The sequence below is a fragment of the Fukomys damarensis genome, unplaced genomic scaffold (genome assembly GCF_012274545.1).
Source record: "Fukomys damarensis isolate Sample0158 unplaced genomic scaffold, DMR_v1.0_HiC HiC_scaffold_23, whole genome shotgun sequence".
Classification (NCBI taxonomy): Eukaryota; Metazoa; Chordata; class Mammalia; order Rodentia; family Bathyergidae; genus Fukomys; species Fukomys damarensis.
In genome coordinates, this window is record NW_022900935.1 from 26114254 (window position 1) to 26133090 (window position 18837).

General features: G+C 45.9%; 2 protein-coding genes across 14 annotated transcripts in view; both read right to left on the bottom strand.

Annotated features, from left to right (window-relative positions):
* Positions 1–12165, bottom strand: part of Mknk1 (MAPK interacting serine/threonine kinase 1) — a 41498-nt gene extending 29333 nt beyond the window's left edge. Inside the window, exons 1-2 of one of the 6 annotated variants that reach the window (XM_010610224.3) lie at positions 11749–12165; positions 1701–1881 (exon numbers count right to left, since the gene is read on the bottom strand). The gene's annotated coding sequence lies outside the window, so the exon portion shown is untranslated. The remainder of the gene's footprint in view (positions 1–1700; positions 1882–11748) is intronic. The other 5 variants (XM_010610228.3, XM_010610227.3, XM_010610226.3 and 2 more) reach the window with 5 other exon arrangements.
* Positions 12166–13454: 1289 nt separating this feature from the next.
* The window catches only part of Mob3c (MOB kinase activator 3C), a 9868-nt gene continuing 4485 nt past the window's right edge, over positions 13455–18837 (bottom strand). For all 8 annotated transcript variants that reach the window (XM_019205410.2, XM_010610236.2, XM_010610238.2 and 5 more), the window contains 2 exons: positions 16741–16943; positions 13455–16454 (listed from right to left, as the gene is read on the bottom strand). In XM_019205410.2, the coding sequence (XP_019060955.1) occupies positions 16425–16454; positions 16741–16943 (233 nt within the window). In that variant the 3' untranslated portion in view covers positions 13455–16424. The remainder of the gene's footprint in view (positions 16455–16740; positions 16944–18837) is intronic.

Below are 18837 nucleotides of genomic sequence, written 5' to 3' on the forward strand. Positions count from 1 at the left end.
TCGAGTCCTTTAGCAGCGCGTGCGCACACACACACACACACACACACACACACACACAGTGTACTCAAAGACTGAAATACAACGAATAATTTTTGCTCCTTTATCAAGGACATTCTTAAGTGAAAACGGCATTTTAAAAAAATTGTGAGTGTGCAACAGTGAAGCATCCAGTGGCTACTAGCACAGTTCAGCGTCACTGCCTTGAACAACAGCTCCTCATTGTCACTTTGCAATAACAAACAGCATCTCATACTGTTACGAAAATGCTTTGTAAACCACTGCTCTAGGCAAGAGGGAGCTACAGCACAACAAACTGCTGGCTGGGGGACAGCAAGGCTGCAACAGATTGAGGGAGGGCAAGGAAGACCTACCCCTGAGCAGGGGCAGTACGAAGGAAGAGAAAGGCAAAGTCTGCTACAGGTGGAGGGAGAAGGCTACAGAGGGAGAATTCATTTTTGCTGGGTCAATGACTGGAGATGGAGGAGGAGCCAAAGGTTACACCCTCCTTCCAGGAACGGACAGTGTCTAATTCTACTCTATCTCCAATGCCTAGAATGAAGCCAGGCAGAGGCTTTTTAAAGCCAGGCATAGTGGTGCATGCTTATAATCCTAGCATTTGGGAAGCTGAGGCAGGAGGACCGCTGGAGTTCAAGGCCAGCCTGGACTACAAAGTGAGGCCATGTCTCAAAAAATATATATATGCTTTTCAACCAAAATCAGGTGGCGTAAGAATAGTGCCATCTGAGAAGGGAAGATCTCAGGAGGGGGAGCTGGGTAGGGGTGAGCAGCAAGGGAAGATGCCACCAGGAAGCTGCAGATGTAAGCAATGCCACATCGCAGCCAGGGACTGTGAAACTCACAGACAAGGCTCAAATCATCTCACCCAGCCGAACGTATGAATGATTTATAATCAGCCAGGCATGACAAAAGCTCAGATTAATGTGGAACAGAGAATACTTCAAAATTTCATTACATATGTCATATCTAAGTTAAAGAGAAATCAGAAGAGATACATCCCAAATTATTAACAATGGTTCCTCGGGGAGAATGAGATTGGGTTTCTGCAAGAATTTCCTTTTTTTTTTTTTCTTTTTCTCTTTTTTTTTTTGGTACTGGGGATTGAACTCGGGTCCTTGTGCTTGTGAAGCAGGCAGCGGAACCACTGAGCTAAATCCCCGGCCCTACAAGAACTTATTTCTTGCTTGCTTTTTTTTTGGTACTGGGGACTGAACTGGGGCCTTTCCTCTAAGCTATATCTGCAGCCCTTTTTATTTTGCAATAGGGTCTCTCAGGCTGGGCTCAAACTTGATTCTCCTGCCTCAGGCTCCATGAATGCTGGGGATTACAGGTGTATACCACCACGCCTGACTTGAATTTCACTTTATTATACTTCTGTTGTATTTGATTTTATTATGTACAGTTGTTTTACTTTTGTAATCAAAAGTAAGTAAATATGTATTACATAGTGCCTATTTCCTTATGTCCCACGACCATTTTTCTCTGGAAGAAACATGCCTCCTCCTGATGAGGGAGGTGTGTTAGGCACACCAGGCTGTTCGGCCAAGTTCAGCTGCCCAACTAAATACTGAAAACCACTGACAACTTAGGTTACTGCAGTTTCAGCCCCTTCTCTGGAAAAAACACCTAATTTCAATTTGAAGTAACCTAAAAGGATAAATGAAATGTACACCCGATCTTACCTATCAGTTTTCCCAACTCTTGAGTACCGATTTTCTAAGAACTTGAAATTGCAAAGGAAATAATGCTGCTGTCAGGGGTTGGTGTCTTCCAGCCACAGGAAGTGTTTCTCTGGCCTCTGCACTCAGCCGCTGTTCTTCATTTCTCCATCTGCTTCTGCTTCATCTTATTTGGCATAAAAACCTTCAAGAAGCAGAAGTAGAAAGGACATCAAAACGCTGACTTCTCTAAGAGGACCAGAGAAGACAGAGAGAGCTTGCTGGTGTCCCTAGCCCTGAGTTATACCGGGAAGTAGATAAGCACATGGGAGCCATAGAGGTCCCGTGGCTTTAAAATCAGATGGGTCAGTACTGTGGACCCTTGCCTTACAAACTCAATTCCTTCTTGAGGGGCAGCAGAACTCAAGTTGGTCAACTGAAGGCTCAGGCTCCTCTGAGACTTCAAACGCTCTCTCCTGTTTACAGGCATCAGAGACACTGGCCCAGGATTTCTCAATGAACCCCACACAGGAAAGGATGCTGTAATGCTCCTTCCAGAGCTTTTTAAGGGTTAAACCTGTATCTGAGACCATCTGGAAGCACAAGTGGCTGGCATTTGGGTCGGAACTCAAGACAGTCATAAGTTAAAACTAAAATTCTGGTCATAACCCAAGTTGTTTGTATGTCAGGCTGGTTGTAACTCAAAGGTCCACTGTACCTGCAAATGCTGACACTAAGCACTGAAGATATAATGAGGACCTAAGTAAGATTTTTCAGATTCTGTTTCTATTATGGAGTTTCAGACCCAAAAAGATCTAACAGTGTTAGGGTGACAGAGAAGGACCCTTTTGTCAACTCTGAGTCTCATGCAAAAGGTACAGGCTGACACTTCTCTGCTGCCCACTTTTTAGAGATGAATAGGCTCTGTTCCATGTCCCAGTGGCCAGGCCCAAGCCTCACAGGCAAGAGGTCACAGTACTAAAAGATAAAGCAGATGCTGAAAGCAGCAGGAGGCACAAGTGAGAAGTCTTGTGTCAAATGCATAAATATTACCAATTTCAAATGTGATGCCTTCATTTTTTTTTAATGTCCACCGCTATTTTTTTTTTTTTTTTTGGTATCAGGGATCGTGTCCACTGCTATTTTTAATCCTGTGGCTATAGGCATCACATGCCAAGCTGCTTTGTCAACGTCTTCTCTATCAAATAAATATGTACTTCCTCTTTTCCCAGGAGAAAAGCTCCAAAGATGCAGCTTAAATCTGAATTCTGGGCCTTTGTGCCAAAATTTCTAAAAGGGCTGTCTAACTGGAAGTTGGGTGTATTTCAGCATTACCTCAAACCACATGTCTCAAAGTGGACTTGTCCCAAACTCCCACCCACGGCTTCCTTACTCTTGATTTCTTCTCTATCAGATTACATCATCCTGCCAGTCACCCAGCCACAGGGCCTTTAAATTATTGCCAATATATCTTTCTCCTCCAACTACATAAGCTCCTGATGCTTACACTGTCAGGCTTTCCTGTAACCTTGTATACAGTTCCTTGAAAAATAATTCCTATTCATTCCTCAAGGCCCATCACAAATTATCAAGAGCAATCCTGCAAATTCCAGAAGCAGTCTTGACTTTCTACTTCATCCTGGATCTCGTCAAGCCTGCAGTACTCCTTTGTAACACAGAGCAGGCTACACACATGCACGTGGCCCTCCTACCAGGCCATAACCTCCTCAAAGACAGGGACTTACCTTCTTCATCTCTGTAGTTCTGGCAACTAACACAGTATCTGGTACCATAAAAGGGCCCTAGTGAAGCTGAATGAGTTATTTCACCCACAAGGCATCTGTCAGTGACTATAGAACAGGGGACAGTCTTGTTTACTGTACCTTTCATTCCCAGACAAATCTCTGAGGCCCGATGAGACTGTTTCCAAGGCCCAAGGAAACTTGACCCTTCTTTTTACTGCCACCATGGCACTGCTAGGGACAACTATAACACCTTTGGATTCTTGACCTTTAGTCTTGCCACAGGTTTAAGCCCCATTTGGTCTTTCTTTCTTGCCTATACTAGGAATTGACAATTTTTTTCCTACGAAGGGCCAGATAATATTTTATGCTTTGAGTGTTACACAGCCTTTGCTCAAGGAAAGCAGCCATACATAGATGGTACATGAAGGACAGTTTGCATATGTCAATAAATATATTTTTATATATAGTGAAGTTTGAATTTTAATTATGCTTTTTTAATTAAAACATTTTTGTTTGTTTGTTTGTTTTTTAAGACAGGGTCTCACTACGTAGTTGAGACTGATCTGGAACTCACTATGTAGCCCAGGCTGGTCTTGAACTCACAGTGATCCTCTTGCCTCAGCCTCCCGAGTGCTGGGATTACAGGCATGCGCCGCCACGCGTGGCATTAATTAAAACATTTTAATAGCACATATTTGCAGTACATAATGATTACATTCTTTGTAGGGAGGTGGTACATAACATAACACATCTTAATTCTTTTTAGTTCCCTTTTACCTCCCCTTTCTCCCTTCCTTATATATTTTTCATGTATCACAAAATGTTAATCCGTTGATTTTTCTCCCAACTGTTTAAAAATGTAAAAAGCGTCCTTAGCCTTTGGACTACACAAGAACAGGCAGCAGACTAGATAGGGCCTTTGAGCCATAGTTTGCCAACAACTGGTCTATAGCAAAAATTAAAAACTCAGAATTCTCTTATGTACTTTGTATTATTCTGCTATTTGAGGCCAATGTAGGGCTAAGTAAGTAGAAAGCCCATGGATTTTTGGGGCTGGGGATTTAGCTCAGTGGTTCCACCACCTACCTTGCAAGAGCAATGACCTGAGTTTAATCACAGGTACCAAATTAAAAAAAAAAAAAAAAAAAAGAAAGCACATGGATTTTTTTTGCTTGCAAGGCAGGCAGCGAAACCACTGAGCTAAATCCACTGAGCCAAATCCCTGGCCCAAAAGCACATGGATTTTTAAACATTAGGTCTTCAACTCAGATTCTGGCCCTAACATTTATTAACAAAGTAGTCTTAGATGCGACATTTAACCTCCCCAGGCTTATTATCTACAAAACTGGGGGCAAAAACACTGGATGTGACAATTAAACAAGCTAGTGTTTATTGAGCTCAAGACACCAATGCCTGGTACTTAGTAAATAGTAACTATGATTCTACCTTGTGACCAGGCTTCCCAATGAATTGTGGCTCTGTAACACAGCCACTCTGTAAATCACACCTGGGCAGTGAGAAGAAACAGAAGGCAAACATGGAGGCAGAGAGACAGGACTTGATGGTTTTCAGATTCTCAGGGCCCAGTTAGCCCTGGCTCCTCTGCCACCATTCCTAATTCCTTTGGGCCAATTTTCCTTCTCAGCAAGAACTTTTGAATTACATAGTGCTAAAACCTTCTTGACATTCCTCACCAAATACCCAGAGCCCTGGAACCCTTTTCTCATCCTCCTTATTTAGTACTGGAATAGGAGAAGAGGATCATGGTCAGATCAAACCTACACAGACTGGCCTGAAGCTGGGTGTTAAATATGCTGGGCCTTGCAAGGCACCCAGTTCTCTCCCAATTCTTCACGAACTTCCTGAAGTACTGGGAATGAAATTTCTCTGAAGGCTCAAGAACTAAACTTGCTATAGAAGTTTCAGAGCAAAAAACTCTGAAAAACAAGGGATCTATCACACTACCTTCAAGATGGACAACATCAGAGGAGCACTGAAAAGACTATGGCTTACAATATTTCGTCTGTGGTCCAAAGAGCCAGACCTGCGCCTGTCATCTCCTCACTCCGAAATTTCTAATGGTTGCTACTGCCTCTGGAAAAACCAAGCTCCTGCGTGGTCATGTAGGGTCTCCCCAGTGTATCCCAGCCCAGCTTTCCTGATTTCTGGTCCCTTCCAGCTGCAGGAGCTGCTTCTACCTGGTAGCCCTAAACAGTTTCCAGCTTCTCATAGGTGTGCATAACTCAAAGACACTGTGACATTTTCTTACATGTCTCATCTTAGACAGAGCTAGGGATGGGGCAAATTCTATGTCTGAGTCAGCTCTGACTCTTCTACACCTAGTAAGGGGCCTCGCTTGGAAGGAAATGCTTCCTAAGTGTTAATGAATGAATGAATTCTCTTAACGTTACTCTGCCCTTAAACTGTTTTGGTTGTACCTTTATAAGCAGACTAAACACAGTCCTGGTCACTGCCAGGAAGCAGAAAAACCGAAGAGAAAGAAAAGAAGCATAACCAATGTGATCCAAGCAATGGAAAACAGGTTTTATGGGAGAGGAGAAAGCAGCCTGGGCTGTTTAGCCTGGAAAAGATGAGGTCTAACTGGATTCTGGGTTTAAGTACAGAAAAGGTTCCCATGAGAAAATCTTGATCTCATCCTCCTTTTATTATCAGAAGAAACTTTTCCATATTCATGGAAAATAAAACAATAAGAACTAGCTTAAGTTAAAGCCAGAAGAGTTTAACCTGGAGAGAAAGAAGAACCAAATTAGGTACCACTTTTCCAGAGGTTTTTAACTATTGTTCTTTTTGGCAATCTGAAGGGGTCCTGTTTAGTACTTTTGCCAAAGGCTGTACAAGAGTAAATGAATATGCTGTCCTGGTGTTGATTACTGCATAAAGGGGTAGAGGAAAGCACCGTCAAGTGAGATACTCTAACAAGCCACTGACTTTTTATCAACCTTTTTCCTGCAGGCACTTTTTGTCATGTCAGGATCTGTAACCGTAAGATGGACTAATCTTGTATTTCCAAGTTTCCTGCTAGTGCAATGGAAAGAGAGAAGATAACAATGCCAGAGTGAGCCGGGTGTGGTGGCGCATGGCTGAATCCCAGCACTCACCAGGTTTAGGTGGGCTAATTACTGTGAATTTGAGGCCAGCCAGAGCTACATAGCAAGACCCTGTCTCAAAAACAAAACAATAACAATAATGCCAGTAAGACATTGTCCTAATAAATGTACTTTCTATAAAAATACTACCAAACTAAAAAAACCAAAAAAACAAAAAACTACCAAACTGGGCATTAATAGAATGGCCAGTTTTATTACTAAAGCTAACATCCATTGAACACCTACTACACGCCAGGTACTGTGTTGGTTAACAGGTTATCTCAGTTCTCTTAGTAACCCCATAAGGTAGGTGGTAATGCTTTACAGATGAAGAAACCAAGGCTAAATAAAGTTAAATAACTTGCCTGATTCATACAGCTAGCCAGTGACAGTGACAGAGGCAGGATTCTTTCTCTTTCTTCCTTCCTTCCTTCTTCCTTTCCTTTCCCTCTCTCTCTCGCTCTCTCTCTCTCTTTTCCTGAATATCAGGGATTGAACTCAGGACATTGCACTTGCAAGGCAGGGATGGTGCCACTGAGCTAAATCCGTGGCCTAACCCTGGTCTTTCTGAATCATACTCTGGGCCACTCCTTTAGCCTGCCCCAAGTCTGGAAGAGAAAAGCATGACATTAGCAAGAAACAAGTCCTCAGAAGTGAAATCAACCCCCCCCCCGCCCCCACGCTGGAGAAGAAAGCTGAGACCGAGGACTCACAGATGAAGGAGAGAAGACCAAGCCTTGGATGCCAGCCTCCTGTCTCGCCTGTAGTGCTCCTTCCTCCATTACAGATTCTTGATGAATCTGATGCAACAGGATGTATCATATGGGGTGTCTCCCTAGAAGGCACTTCTACAGTGAACTGCCAATCACACATCAGAACTTGTGCCTGAGATACAAGGGAGCCTGCAGCTTTTGGAAACACATCCCATGATTCCACTAGTTAAAGGTGGCAGTGTGCTGACGGATGGCCCTGCACGGGGTGCCAAGATGCTCACATGTTCACCTGGTAGAGCAGATCTGGACTGGGCAGCTTCCACACTGGGTGAGCAGTTCATAGTTTTAAGCCTCCTCACTGATGTCCCCACCCTGGGAGCACCTCAGCTCCACTCAGTCTTCGTCTTCTCAGCCACAGAAAAGGGCCATGAGCTCTGCAGCACCGTGGAGAGATCATGAGCTTTCTGTGCCCCTTGCTGGCTACCTGACCTTTTTGAGAAGTCACTTGAATTTTTCTGAAGTCTGGTTTCTTCATTTTAAATTGAGGATAAATGTCCCTATATTACAGGGATTAGGAGGATTAAATAAATTATAGGGTATAAAGCATGTTGCAAGCCACAAAGGAAAGCAGACACTTGACAAATAATATTAACGTTCTCCCCATCTCTGCATTATGTCTACAATCTACTCTGCCAGTGTATTTCCCCTCCTCACGAGCCCCCCATCCCTCACCATCTCTCTCTCACACACACACATGTGCATGCACACACATACACACTCATACACCATGTATTTTTCCTTCTAGACCACTACTTAAACTGCTCGCCCTCCCAGAGATGAACTCCTTCAAAGCCCAGCATAAATTCCCCACCATGAAGAATCTTCTGGTCATGTTGGGATTGATTTTTCCTTCTCCCAAACTCCCACTTTGTTTATATTCCTTGCTACTTTTACCATAGTTAGTCTGATTTCAGTTATTTATGTACTTATCTATCTTCCCAGCTACCCAGCGACACTGGAGGCTAAAGGCTTGAGAAAGACCATTACTTACAGAAGGGCAGGAAATGTGTTGTCCTCTGTGTAAATTTCTCAATACCAGGGGCTTGTACACAGCAAGTTTAATATGTACTAACTGAATTGAATCCTTCCCTCCTAGCCTGGGTATCATTATAGAAAGATCCAGAACTATTTTTTTTCTAAGACTATGTATTTAGTGCCTGACTTAATAGAGAAGCAATTTTTGAAGTATATCCATATTCCTAAACTAGGATCCACCAATGCTCAGGTACACTTGCTTCATTCCTTCCTCCATTCTGCCAACATGCCCTGGACTCCTCTTGGGACATTACTCCAGCACACAGGGAGACACTGCTAGGACGATGTCGTTCAGTCATAAAGGAAGGAGGATCTGGGAGCAAACTCTGTGGAGAACTGTCCCACCCTACTGGGTAGGAGGTGACTGCAATTAAAACCATGCTAAAAACCAGAGCTGTAAGATCAGAAAACAGGTCTACATGATTTCTATCTGCCTCGGTTTCTAAGTATAGAATTGTTTAAATTGATTTAAAAAAGTATCCATCACAACAAATATTAGTTATTGTATTAACAATGTAGAGCCAGGCATGGTGGCATATGTCGTAGCTACTCAGGAGGCTGAGGCAGGAGAATTTCTTGAACGCTGGGGAGGCCTGCTGGGCAACACAGAACTCTGTCTCAAAAATTTAAGTAAATAATTTAAAAAAGTAACAGATTGGAAAAACAGTCAGGAGGCTACACTTCCAGAACTATCTCTACCACTGCCGGATTCCTTGTATAACCTCAAGTAAGTCCATTCCCTTCTGAGTCTTTCCCCATCTGTAAAATGAAAGTGACAGAACCAGATGGCTCCCAAGCTTCTGAAACCTTCAACAATATATATTTTTATGATCAACAGAGAACTTTCTGTTCCATATGCTGAGGCTGTTGGCTAGGAAAAATATGAATTTGGAGCTGCTGGTCCTCATATGGGAAAGACAATTGTTTACCCATGCCAAGGGCAGAACAACTGATTAGTCAGCCACCTGTGAGCTTTCCCCTATGTGACCTGTACCACAGACTGGCAGATCCCTGAACAGAGCACCAGTGACTTCCCAACAAAGCTCACAACAAAGGCAAGACACTGGCTGAAAGAAAGAGCGGCAATGTGGATCCTGGCTCAAGCAGAATTCTGACACTTTCTGATGTCTGTGATTAGGGCACCACCAATATAAACTATCGCCTTTCTAGCCACAAAGAAAAGGAAAAACACAAAGTTCCACTCTGAACCAGACAGCTCAAAAAATCAAATCAAGGGCATAAAAAAAAATCACTGATTGATTTAATCATGAAGACTGTAGCGACCTACTATGTGTCAGCCTTGTATTAGGCAAAGGAGCAATGAGACATTGTCCCTTGCCACAAATGTATTCAAGAGCAGGGGTAGTACTTCCCCAGGCAGACGGTGATAAGAGCTCTAGCAGAGGTTCAGCTTGTGATGCAGAAGATTCGATGGGGAGGAAATGATCCAGCAGGAGGACAAGAGCTCCCTAAGTAGGGCATATGAAACATGAGGCTCGAAAGATAAAAGGAAATACAAGCAGCAATGCAGAGATTGTTTCAGGAACACAGATTAGTATATTTTGATGGAGGCACAGGGTGCAGGTTTGGAAAAACAAAGGGAACAGGGCAGAAAAGACATTTTGGGAAGAGAGATTATGGAGCGAATTCTTCAGCAACCACTGAAGTCTGCAAAAGTTTCTGAGCAGGGCTGGAGATTTAGCTCAGTGGTTCTGCCACCTTTGACATAAGCGCAAGGACACGAGTTTAATCCCTGGTACGCAACCCCCCCCAAAAAAAGTTTCTGAGCAGAGATACAGCACATCATGATCAGAATAGTGTCTTACAAAGATCACATGGCACTCATGAAGAGGATGAAAAAGGAAATACATTACTGAATTACTGTGGGGCCACCTAATAGGAGACCATGCACTTCCCAAATACACACGTGCAGCATTCTGCTAGCTCTTGTTCACAGAGCTTCTCTCTCCTCTGTTTTAGTCTCATGAGATCTGAATCGCCACGCCCTTTAACTGTCAAGATCTGCTAACTGCTAGGGTAACAGGACTCCCAGGCGAAGTCAAGAGTCCCACCAACTCTGGATTACAGAAGAGTTGAGGTGGGAGCAGATGGGTGGGGGGGGTACCAAAGTCTCCAGCTGGCTCAGTTCCATAAAAACCCAACAGTGGGTCTCCTCTTCACATGGCTCCCAGTCTAGCCTTCTTTAGAGTGGCTAAAGCTAAGGACAGTTGGCTGAAAGCACCTGTCTGATTGCTAGGGATCCATGGGAACCCTATACACCAACTGCCCAGCAGGTGCTTGCCTGGACATGGGCAGTGGTCAGTAAGGTCTAGTCTTCTCATCCAGCAAGGTCAATTCTACCTGTGAAGCCTATTGAGGTTTCAAGGCCCGGATCAGATGAGCTCTTCCCTCAGGGCCTCTCTAAAGTATCCCAGACCAAAATGACCTAGTTTCTTGAAGTCACAGAAATTATGTGCCTACTGCATGACAGGTGAGCAGCTGAGTTAGACATAATCCTATTTATCCTTCACAATGATCCTATTATCCCATTTTATAGAGATCCTCAGGTCTGCCTGACCTTAAAGTCAAGCACTTTCAGCAACACTCATTCCTGTCACCCATGCTGGTCCCTTACTTCCACTGCCAGTCCTACAGGAAGCCTAAAGTTCTTTAAGGGGAGAGACTACATCTGAAACTACTACCTCTCATTACTGGACAACCACCAGCACATGGCAGGAGCTTCTAAGTACTGTATTGTTAAATAAATGAAAACAAGTAACTTTAAAACAATACAGTACACACATTTCATAAATTCTCTATGTGTGCCGGGCATGGTGGTGCACACCTATAATCCCAGCACTTGGGAGGCTGAGGCAGGAGGATCACTGAGTTCGAGGCCAGCCTGGGCCACATTGTGAGGTGAAGACTAGCCTGAACTGCAGAGCGAGGCCCTGTCAAAAATAAAATAAATAAATAATTTTTAAAAATCCTTTCTGCTCGTGAAAAACTCCCTGAAGTTGGACTACTGAGCCTTGAGTCCTGCCACAGCCTTGCCCTGACCTCTAGTTAGGACTGAGGCTCAAACCAGTCACAGGCTGAGCTCCAACCTCAGACACTGGCTGAGCTCTGTCTCGTCACAATCTAAATCCCGGCACACTCCAGACACAGGCTGAGCCCCGGGTGGGACGCACACTGAGCTCTGATCTCGGTGCAGACGGGGCCCTGACCGGTCACAGTGGAGCCCTGAGGACAATCCTAAAAGAGGGCTCCCTTCGCTGTCCCTCCGCAGCAGGACCGGGTCGTGACCTCGAGCCACTCTGAAGGCTCTGAATGCCCCCTCTCGGGCTCACAGACTCTCTCCAGACCCCCACCCCGTCCTGCTCCGAGCGACTCGGAGGTGTCTGGTTTTTACCTTGGCTGAGCACGGCGGGAGAGGTCGCGCGCACCCCTACCTGTAGGTCTCTGTTTTAACGAGGGAGGGGCAGGGCTAGCTAGACTCGAGGGCGGGCCTGAGCGGATAGGGGCGTGAGAGGGCGGGGTGGCGCCTGCGCCTTGGTGGCCACAGGGGAGGGGAGGGCGAGCGGATTAAACTGCGCAGGCGTGCTAGGAGAGGGCGGGGAGACTGCTGGCTGTGGGGTGGGCCTAGCTCCACACTGTTTTCTGAGTGGTGGTGGCGTCGGAAGCTAATTTGCCCGGCCCTGGCAGATGTAATCAGCGTTTACTGAGCGCTTCAGCAAGCCTGGAAGGAATTTTAAAATGTCATTTGAATATGTGAAAATGCTTCTAGGCATTTTAAAAACGGGCTAATTCTGTAAAATGTCTTTAAAGGTCTGAATGCCTATAATTTCCCATGAGAGTTTGAGTAAAATGTCTCAGTTGTTAAGAAAAAAAAAACTTTTAGAAGCTCGTTTCTAAAAAACAACCGTAAATAGTAAATAGACAACTATCTCAACCAGGCTGCCCTACTTCCCCAGGCTGTGGGTAACAGAGAGGGGAGGACAGTCCTAAAGAATTTCATTCAGGTTCTGATGCTGTTTCCTTCTTTGTGAGATGGACATAAAAGTCCCTTCCATGCCTGACTCAGGCTTGTTGTGAAGGCTTGGTGAGCCATGCTCCTCAAAGAGCTTCTTGGACTGTCAACATGCTCTCCCCTTGTGGGCTGTCCTCACCTGTATGATGGAAGGAGGTGAGGAGCTTCAGGGAACGTTTAGGTCTTTGCTGGATTTCCCAATCTGATTGAAGGCTAGTGGGGAATGGGGTCTTCTCCCAAGCTTCAGTGTTCAGTTGCTCCTGGAATCACTCATTCCACCCTGAAGGCCTGTATGTCCCAGAATCTCCCACCTAACACACCTTCCAGCCCACCAAGCTTCAAGCCCTCAGAGGCCTTTGCTCGCCTGTTTCCCCAACTGTCTCAATAACCAACTGGTCGTGAGTCTTTCAGACCTATGTTTTGATCCAGGTTCTCAAAGTTGCTATGCTCCCCACATGCCAACCAAGTTTGGTTAACATCAGATGAGGGCTGAGGTGGGGCAGGTGTCAGAAGAAGGAGGGGTTCTCTAAAGCAGGTGAGACTCCAGCCATGCTTGTGGCTCTTTCCACTACATGTTCCTTAGCTTCCTATGTAGGGTGGCAGCAGTCAACCTCAAAGAGGCTGTAGTGTCCACGGGGACCAGAGGTAGTGGGACATTCTTCACTCAAGAGGAGGATAATCTGCTTCAGGGAGAAAAGGATGTCTCCAAAGATTGTTATGGAGGGGCCAGGGGGTCCTGAGTTCGATCCCTAGTACAAAAACAAAGATGGTTATGGATCTTGAGCCAACAGGAAAACAAAGCCTAGATGGATTCCCAACTGAGCTGCCACTCTAATTCCAATACAATGCCTCTCCCAGGACCCTCTTCTGCTATGGTTTTCCATAGCAGGGCTCTTTTCTCTCACCACCAAGGCCCCAGTTCTCTCTTCTCTTCCTTTCTCTGTCTGTCCTTCTCTGCCGCCCTCTATGGATCTCTCAAAGTAATGTCTATGTCGGCCTCCTGATGTATTTTCAGACATTCCCACAGAAGTTGTGAGTCTTACTCTCACCATCATGGTGTATTTCAGAATCACCATGAGCCCAGCACATGGACTTTCTAACAGTTTGTACCATCCAGGGATGGAGGAGGTGGTGAGATACAAGTGGTACCTTCGTTTATGAACTTAACTTCTTTTATGATTTGGAGGGAGATGGCCATGGTCACGTTTGTCACCTGATGTGGAGTTTGCAAATGGAAGCAAAATTTTGCCAAATACTTTTGTTTGTGAACGGAACTGTTTGCAAATAGAAGTGTGTGTGAACTGAGGTATTGAATACTGAATTTGTCACAGGAGATGCGCAAGCAGCACCCTTTTAGAATGATGGACTTTGGGCCTTCTTTAGTTAGCCAGAAGAATGAGCAGCAGGATCTCAAAGCAGAATCTCTGAGATCTCAGAGCAGTGAAAGGAAGGAAAGGTATTGGGGACTGGGAGGAAAGTCAGGCAGCTGGCTAAAGACCAGGTACTATATGTAATCACTTACAACTATATCTGATACATAGTGAACATTAGCCGTGACTGTATTAAGAACAATTTACAGGTTCCAAATTGTGAAGGAGAGATCAATCAATCATGAAACAGATGGGAAATCAAGGAAGGTCTACAAGTCGAAGGGACTTTCCATGAAACCTTTGGGGATGGGCTGGGACTGGCACCCAGGCCTCCAGCCCTCAGGAGAGCCCTTGTGCAAAGCCAAGCTAGATCTTTTGCAGATAGAGGGGCAACATGGGGTGGGGGGCACTTTGCTGACACTTAAGGACCAAGCTGCTTTTCAACTCCTGTCTTGGAAGCTTTTGGATTGAGCCAGGAGTCTTATATTTGTCCTAGAAAGTAAGCTCAGTAGTGAGTCCTGTGTCCTGCCTCTCTCACTTTGAGCTCCTCCACAAACTTCTTTCTCTCCTGTAATTAGGCTGGGTTGTATTTCCATTCTGCCCCTTTACTCATTATTCCCAAAACTAGTTCCAGGGGGTAGAGTGACCTGAACTAGAACAAAAAAAAACTCCCCATCAGACCGAGTTCCTGGAAGACAAGGAGCAGCCCTCCCTTCTCCAAGGCTTCCTAGGCTGCATGGATTAGAAGTCTCAGAACCCTGGGAGAACCTTGGTGTCCCCACCCTGTGGAATTGGGCCAGGGCCAGACATGATCACACCAGCCAGCCCTCCACATGGCCCAGGATCTCAAGACAAAAGTCCTCCCAGCTCTATTCTGGCCGGGCTCCTTCCACAGTCTGCCAAAAGCCATGTGGCACCCAGACCACAGCTTCTCACCAGTGACTGCTTTAGTTCATCTCTTTTATTTTACCAAAAATAACAATAAAATCATTCCTCTGTTTCACAAAAAATAGACACCCCCACCACATCAGCCCTTGCCAGAGCCTAGAATCCATGGTGCAAGCCACAGCCTACCCTGGAGGAATCTCCTACTCCCCTTACTCTGGAGCTGCTGGTAAAGCTGCCTGGCCAGAATGCTTCCCTTGGGAAATTCTTTGGATCCAGCAGAGGCAGGCGTCCCAGGCCTAGCTGGCTGGCCTTGAGCTCCATCTCCCCAGAGGACAAGTTGTTTCTAGGCCATCAAAAGGAACATGATTTTGGAAGCTTGGCTCAGTAGCCAACCCCAGCCAACCCACAAGGGGTGGTGGGGTTCTTGGCATCTTGCTAGAAATCTTTGCTTAAAGCAGAGCAGTTGTATCCTGGAGAGAGGGTAGTTTTTCCCCTCATTTCCTGGCTTGTTTCCTCTGTTGCACATTGAGCGACTGAGACTGGATGATTCTCAGGTCCCTTCTGGTTCTTCATCCTAGTGTAGCCTCCTAGTGTAGGGCTCTGGGAGGGCAGACTCCTATTCCTGCCTTAGTTTCCACAGCTGTGGGTTGGGCACAGAGCTGGGCATGGAGGTAGGTAATGAGCAATGAGTTGCTGAATGAACATCCCAGTCTCTCTGTAAATAGCTGTGTAGAGATCCAACCAGCTGGAATGTCTGAGATGCTTAGGAAGGAGGCAAGTACTTTTAGGATAGGGCTTTCTACAGCTACATAATCCTCAGTGTCCTGGGACAGGAGACAAGACTCCACAGACTTCCCAAGTCAAGTCCCACCAGCTTTTTGGGCTGGAGGATTATTTTGGGCTGGGCTTCAGATCCTATGAGTCAGGCTTGCAGATCTGGGAGCTAGACTGGAGTACATGATTCCTGGTTTAAGAGCCAGGAGACCTTCATGGACAGAAAGGATCATCTTGGTGCCCAGAAGTCTCCCTGTTGCCAGGGCCTCCTAGAGACGGGAATGAGTGAAATGACAGCTCATTGGCATCCCTGGCTGAGCAAATCAGAATCAACAGCTGTGGCAGGCCAGGGTTTTAAGGAACTCAGGTAATGTCTCCTCTTTCCAGCTTCCACCCAGCTCCCCCAGGACTCATGCTGATGGAAGATGGTCACCTGTAGAACTACATCTACAACTGCATTTTATGTACTTACATAACTGGTCAGATACCCTGAGTAGGGACCCTGACCTATCATTATTCCTACAGTGGTCAGGTCAGATAGTCCCAATCTCTTTATACATCAACCACCCATCTATCCAACATCTGTGAAGATCTACTTATGTCCAAGGAAGGGTCTGGTTCTCAGAGGCACGCCCCACAGTCAAAACCACACTCACAAACACACTCACACTGGCATCTGTGCTCACTGCCACACAGGCACTCAGCCTCTTGCACCTTTCTTGCCATCACCTTGCCACATCCACACTTCCCAAATAGGCCTAGGAAGAACCTGGTAGCCCACCCCACACTCAGACTTCATGCCGGAGGTTGATTCCTCCTTTCCTTCTTTTTGCCACTTGAAGCTCTCCCCTTCTCCATTCATAGTCAGGGAGACACATAGGCAGACTTCTGAGAACCAAAAGTCCAGAGGCACTGGGATGTGGAGGAGTCCTGGGGCTTTCAGAGTCTTTTATCAGCAGAATCCTGAGAGTCTCCTCTGCTAGCCCTTGCTGTGTTCAGATGGTCCAACAACATCCAGGCCTGGACTCAGTGACAGATCCGCTCTGTCATCTCCCTCTATAGAGACACAAAGCATGGAGAAGTCAGTCTGAGCTCAGCTTTCTGGCAGCCCCTTCCCAAAGTGACCCCTCTCATATCAGCCACAACTCTAGAGTACAGATCTGGGGTTGTAAATTGACACTTGAATGAATTTTCTATTAAAGTACACAACCCACTGTTAAATGAGTTGCCTCTGCTAGTTTATCCATGGGGTCCTGGAGTTTTTTTAGAGCAGGCAGTCTTTGGGCCTGAAAACTCCCAGCAGCTAGCCTTGGCAGGGAGGAGCAGTTGGGTTTGGCCTCACCAGTGGCTCCAACTCCCGCTGGTCCACCAGGCTGAACTCTTGGATGAAGTAGTAGAAGTGCTTGTAGCAGGTGTTGACGTGTGCCTCTGCCCCCATGCTGAGGATGCTATCGAAGTGGTGGATGTAGACATGGACAAAGACTCGGAAGAGTCGGGTTAGGATCTTGGTGCAGACTTGTTGGAAGTTCTTGGGGAAGGGAACTCCTAGGGGCCGGAGAGGGGTAGAAGGTGCGATCAGCATCCTGTGATGAAACTCAACCCAGCTTTGCCCTCCTCTACACTGGCAGACTTCATCCAAGGTGGCCCTCTCCTGCTCTTCTAAACACATTTCCCTTACAGACAGGAGGAGAGGCAGAGGGGAAGCGAGGGGGGAGAAACGGAGAGAGGGAGAGAGGGAATGAATGTGTTTTGCTTTCTCCAATACTTTCCTTTTTAATGAAGCATGCATTTTACTGTGCCTTTCCCCTGCTGAAATACAAATCACCTTCTACCTTTCCCCTTACCTAAAGCTGGTCTCTGCACCCTTGGGCTCTGATCACCCTTCTTAGACCATGATGAAATTTATGGCTCAAGCTCTCCCCAGAAATACGTATACCCGCAGGGATCATACCCATGCATACAGTTCCAAGGGGGAATCCATCAACACGAATCTGTTTTTAAAAACCTGGGACTTCAGGCTTAAGTCCTAACTTCCCAGTATGGCATTAGGCAAGGCCTTTCAGGACCTGATCCTAACCTCCCTCTCTGGCCCCACTTTAGTCCTTCCTCTTTTCAACATTCACGCAGTGGGTCCAGGTCCCCAGTGCTGAAAATTACTAATTCTTGGAGAATTTACTCAGATATTCCCTCATTCCTTCAAATATTTAACAGCACAGAGAAACTTCCAACTGTGAGTTCAGCTGTTGTACCTGTGGCTTCGAATCCTTATAATTGTGCTGATGGGCCTAATAGCTATTGTAGATGTGATAAAATAGAGATAGTACATAAAGGGGAAACCACTTGCTCAAGGCCACATAATTATTAATCAGATGAGCCTGAAGTCAGGATTTGAACTGTCTTTTCATTATTCTACTTTTCACTACACAGCTGGTCCTGCCTCTTTTGGACTCAGTTTCCTCCTGTGTAAAATAAAGGGGCTCACTGTTAGGTAAGATAGCGCAGGATAGGCAGCCATGAGCTGGAGAGGAGCCAGGGGCATAGAATTGTGACTCAGTCCCCAGCTTCCCTCAGCACTCTGACGTCTTCTGTCTGGGCTTGACCAGCTGCCCCACCTTTCTGAGACCCAGAGGTATGACAGGGATGAGCATGAGGCGGATGGGAGCCAGGACTAAGGTACAGGTGGGGCTGTCATGAACACATCATCATGCCTGCTCAGCTCCTGGGTGGGGAAGCAGGGCTGGGATGACATCAATCATCTCCCCTCCCCCCCGTACCCACCAAGGCTGTGCAGCTGAGATAAGAAAACGTCCTGTGACCTGGGCCTGACAAGAGAAAACTGCCCTTAGCACCTCAGTCTGAGGTACAGATACTTTGTGGTCCCACTCAATCTCTATCCTCTTCCTTATATATATAGAAGCTGGAAGTCAGAGAAACTTAAGCAGGAAAACCTGTTAAGTATATCTTGGGGCAAGCCAGGTGTGGTGGCATAAGCCTGAGATCCCAGCACATGATCCTAGCCACTGGGAGGCTGAGGCAGGAGGACTGCCACAAGTTTGAGGTCAACTAGGGCTACATAGTGAGTTCAAGACCAGCTTGAACTACAGAGTAAGACCCTGCCTTAAAAAAAAAAAAAATCTATCTATCTATCTATCTATCTTGGGGCACTTGTTCTGGCAGGTTCTGAAAATCATAGAGTTTGCAGTCTTGCTGGAGTGGCCCCTAGTGGGACACTCATGCTTTGGACAAAAAGAGCCTCAAATGGGAGTTAGGTAGTCCTAATTAAATGTTTGACCTTGAGCAAGACAGTTAACCTGTCTCACTTTCCTTTTCTACAGTTACGCGGTGGGGGGGGGTGTGGCTCAGTGGTGTGGCAGCCTGCCTGACAAGTGCAAGGTCCTGAGTTTGATCCCTGGCACAAAAAAAAAAAAAAAAAAAAAAA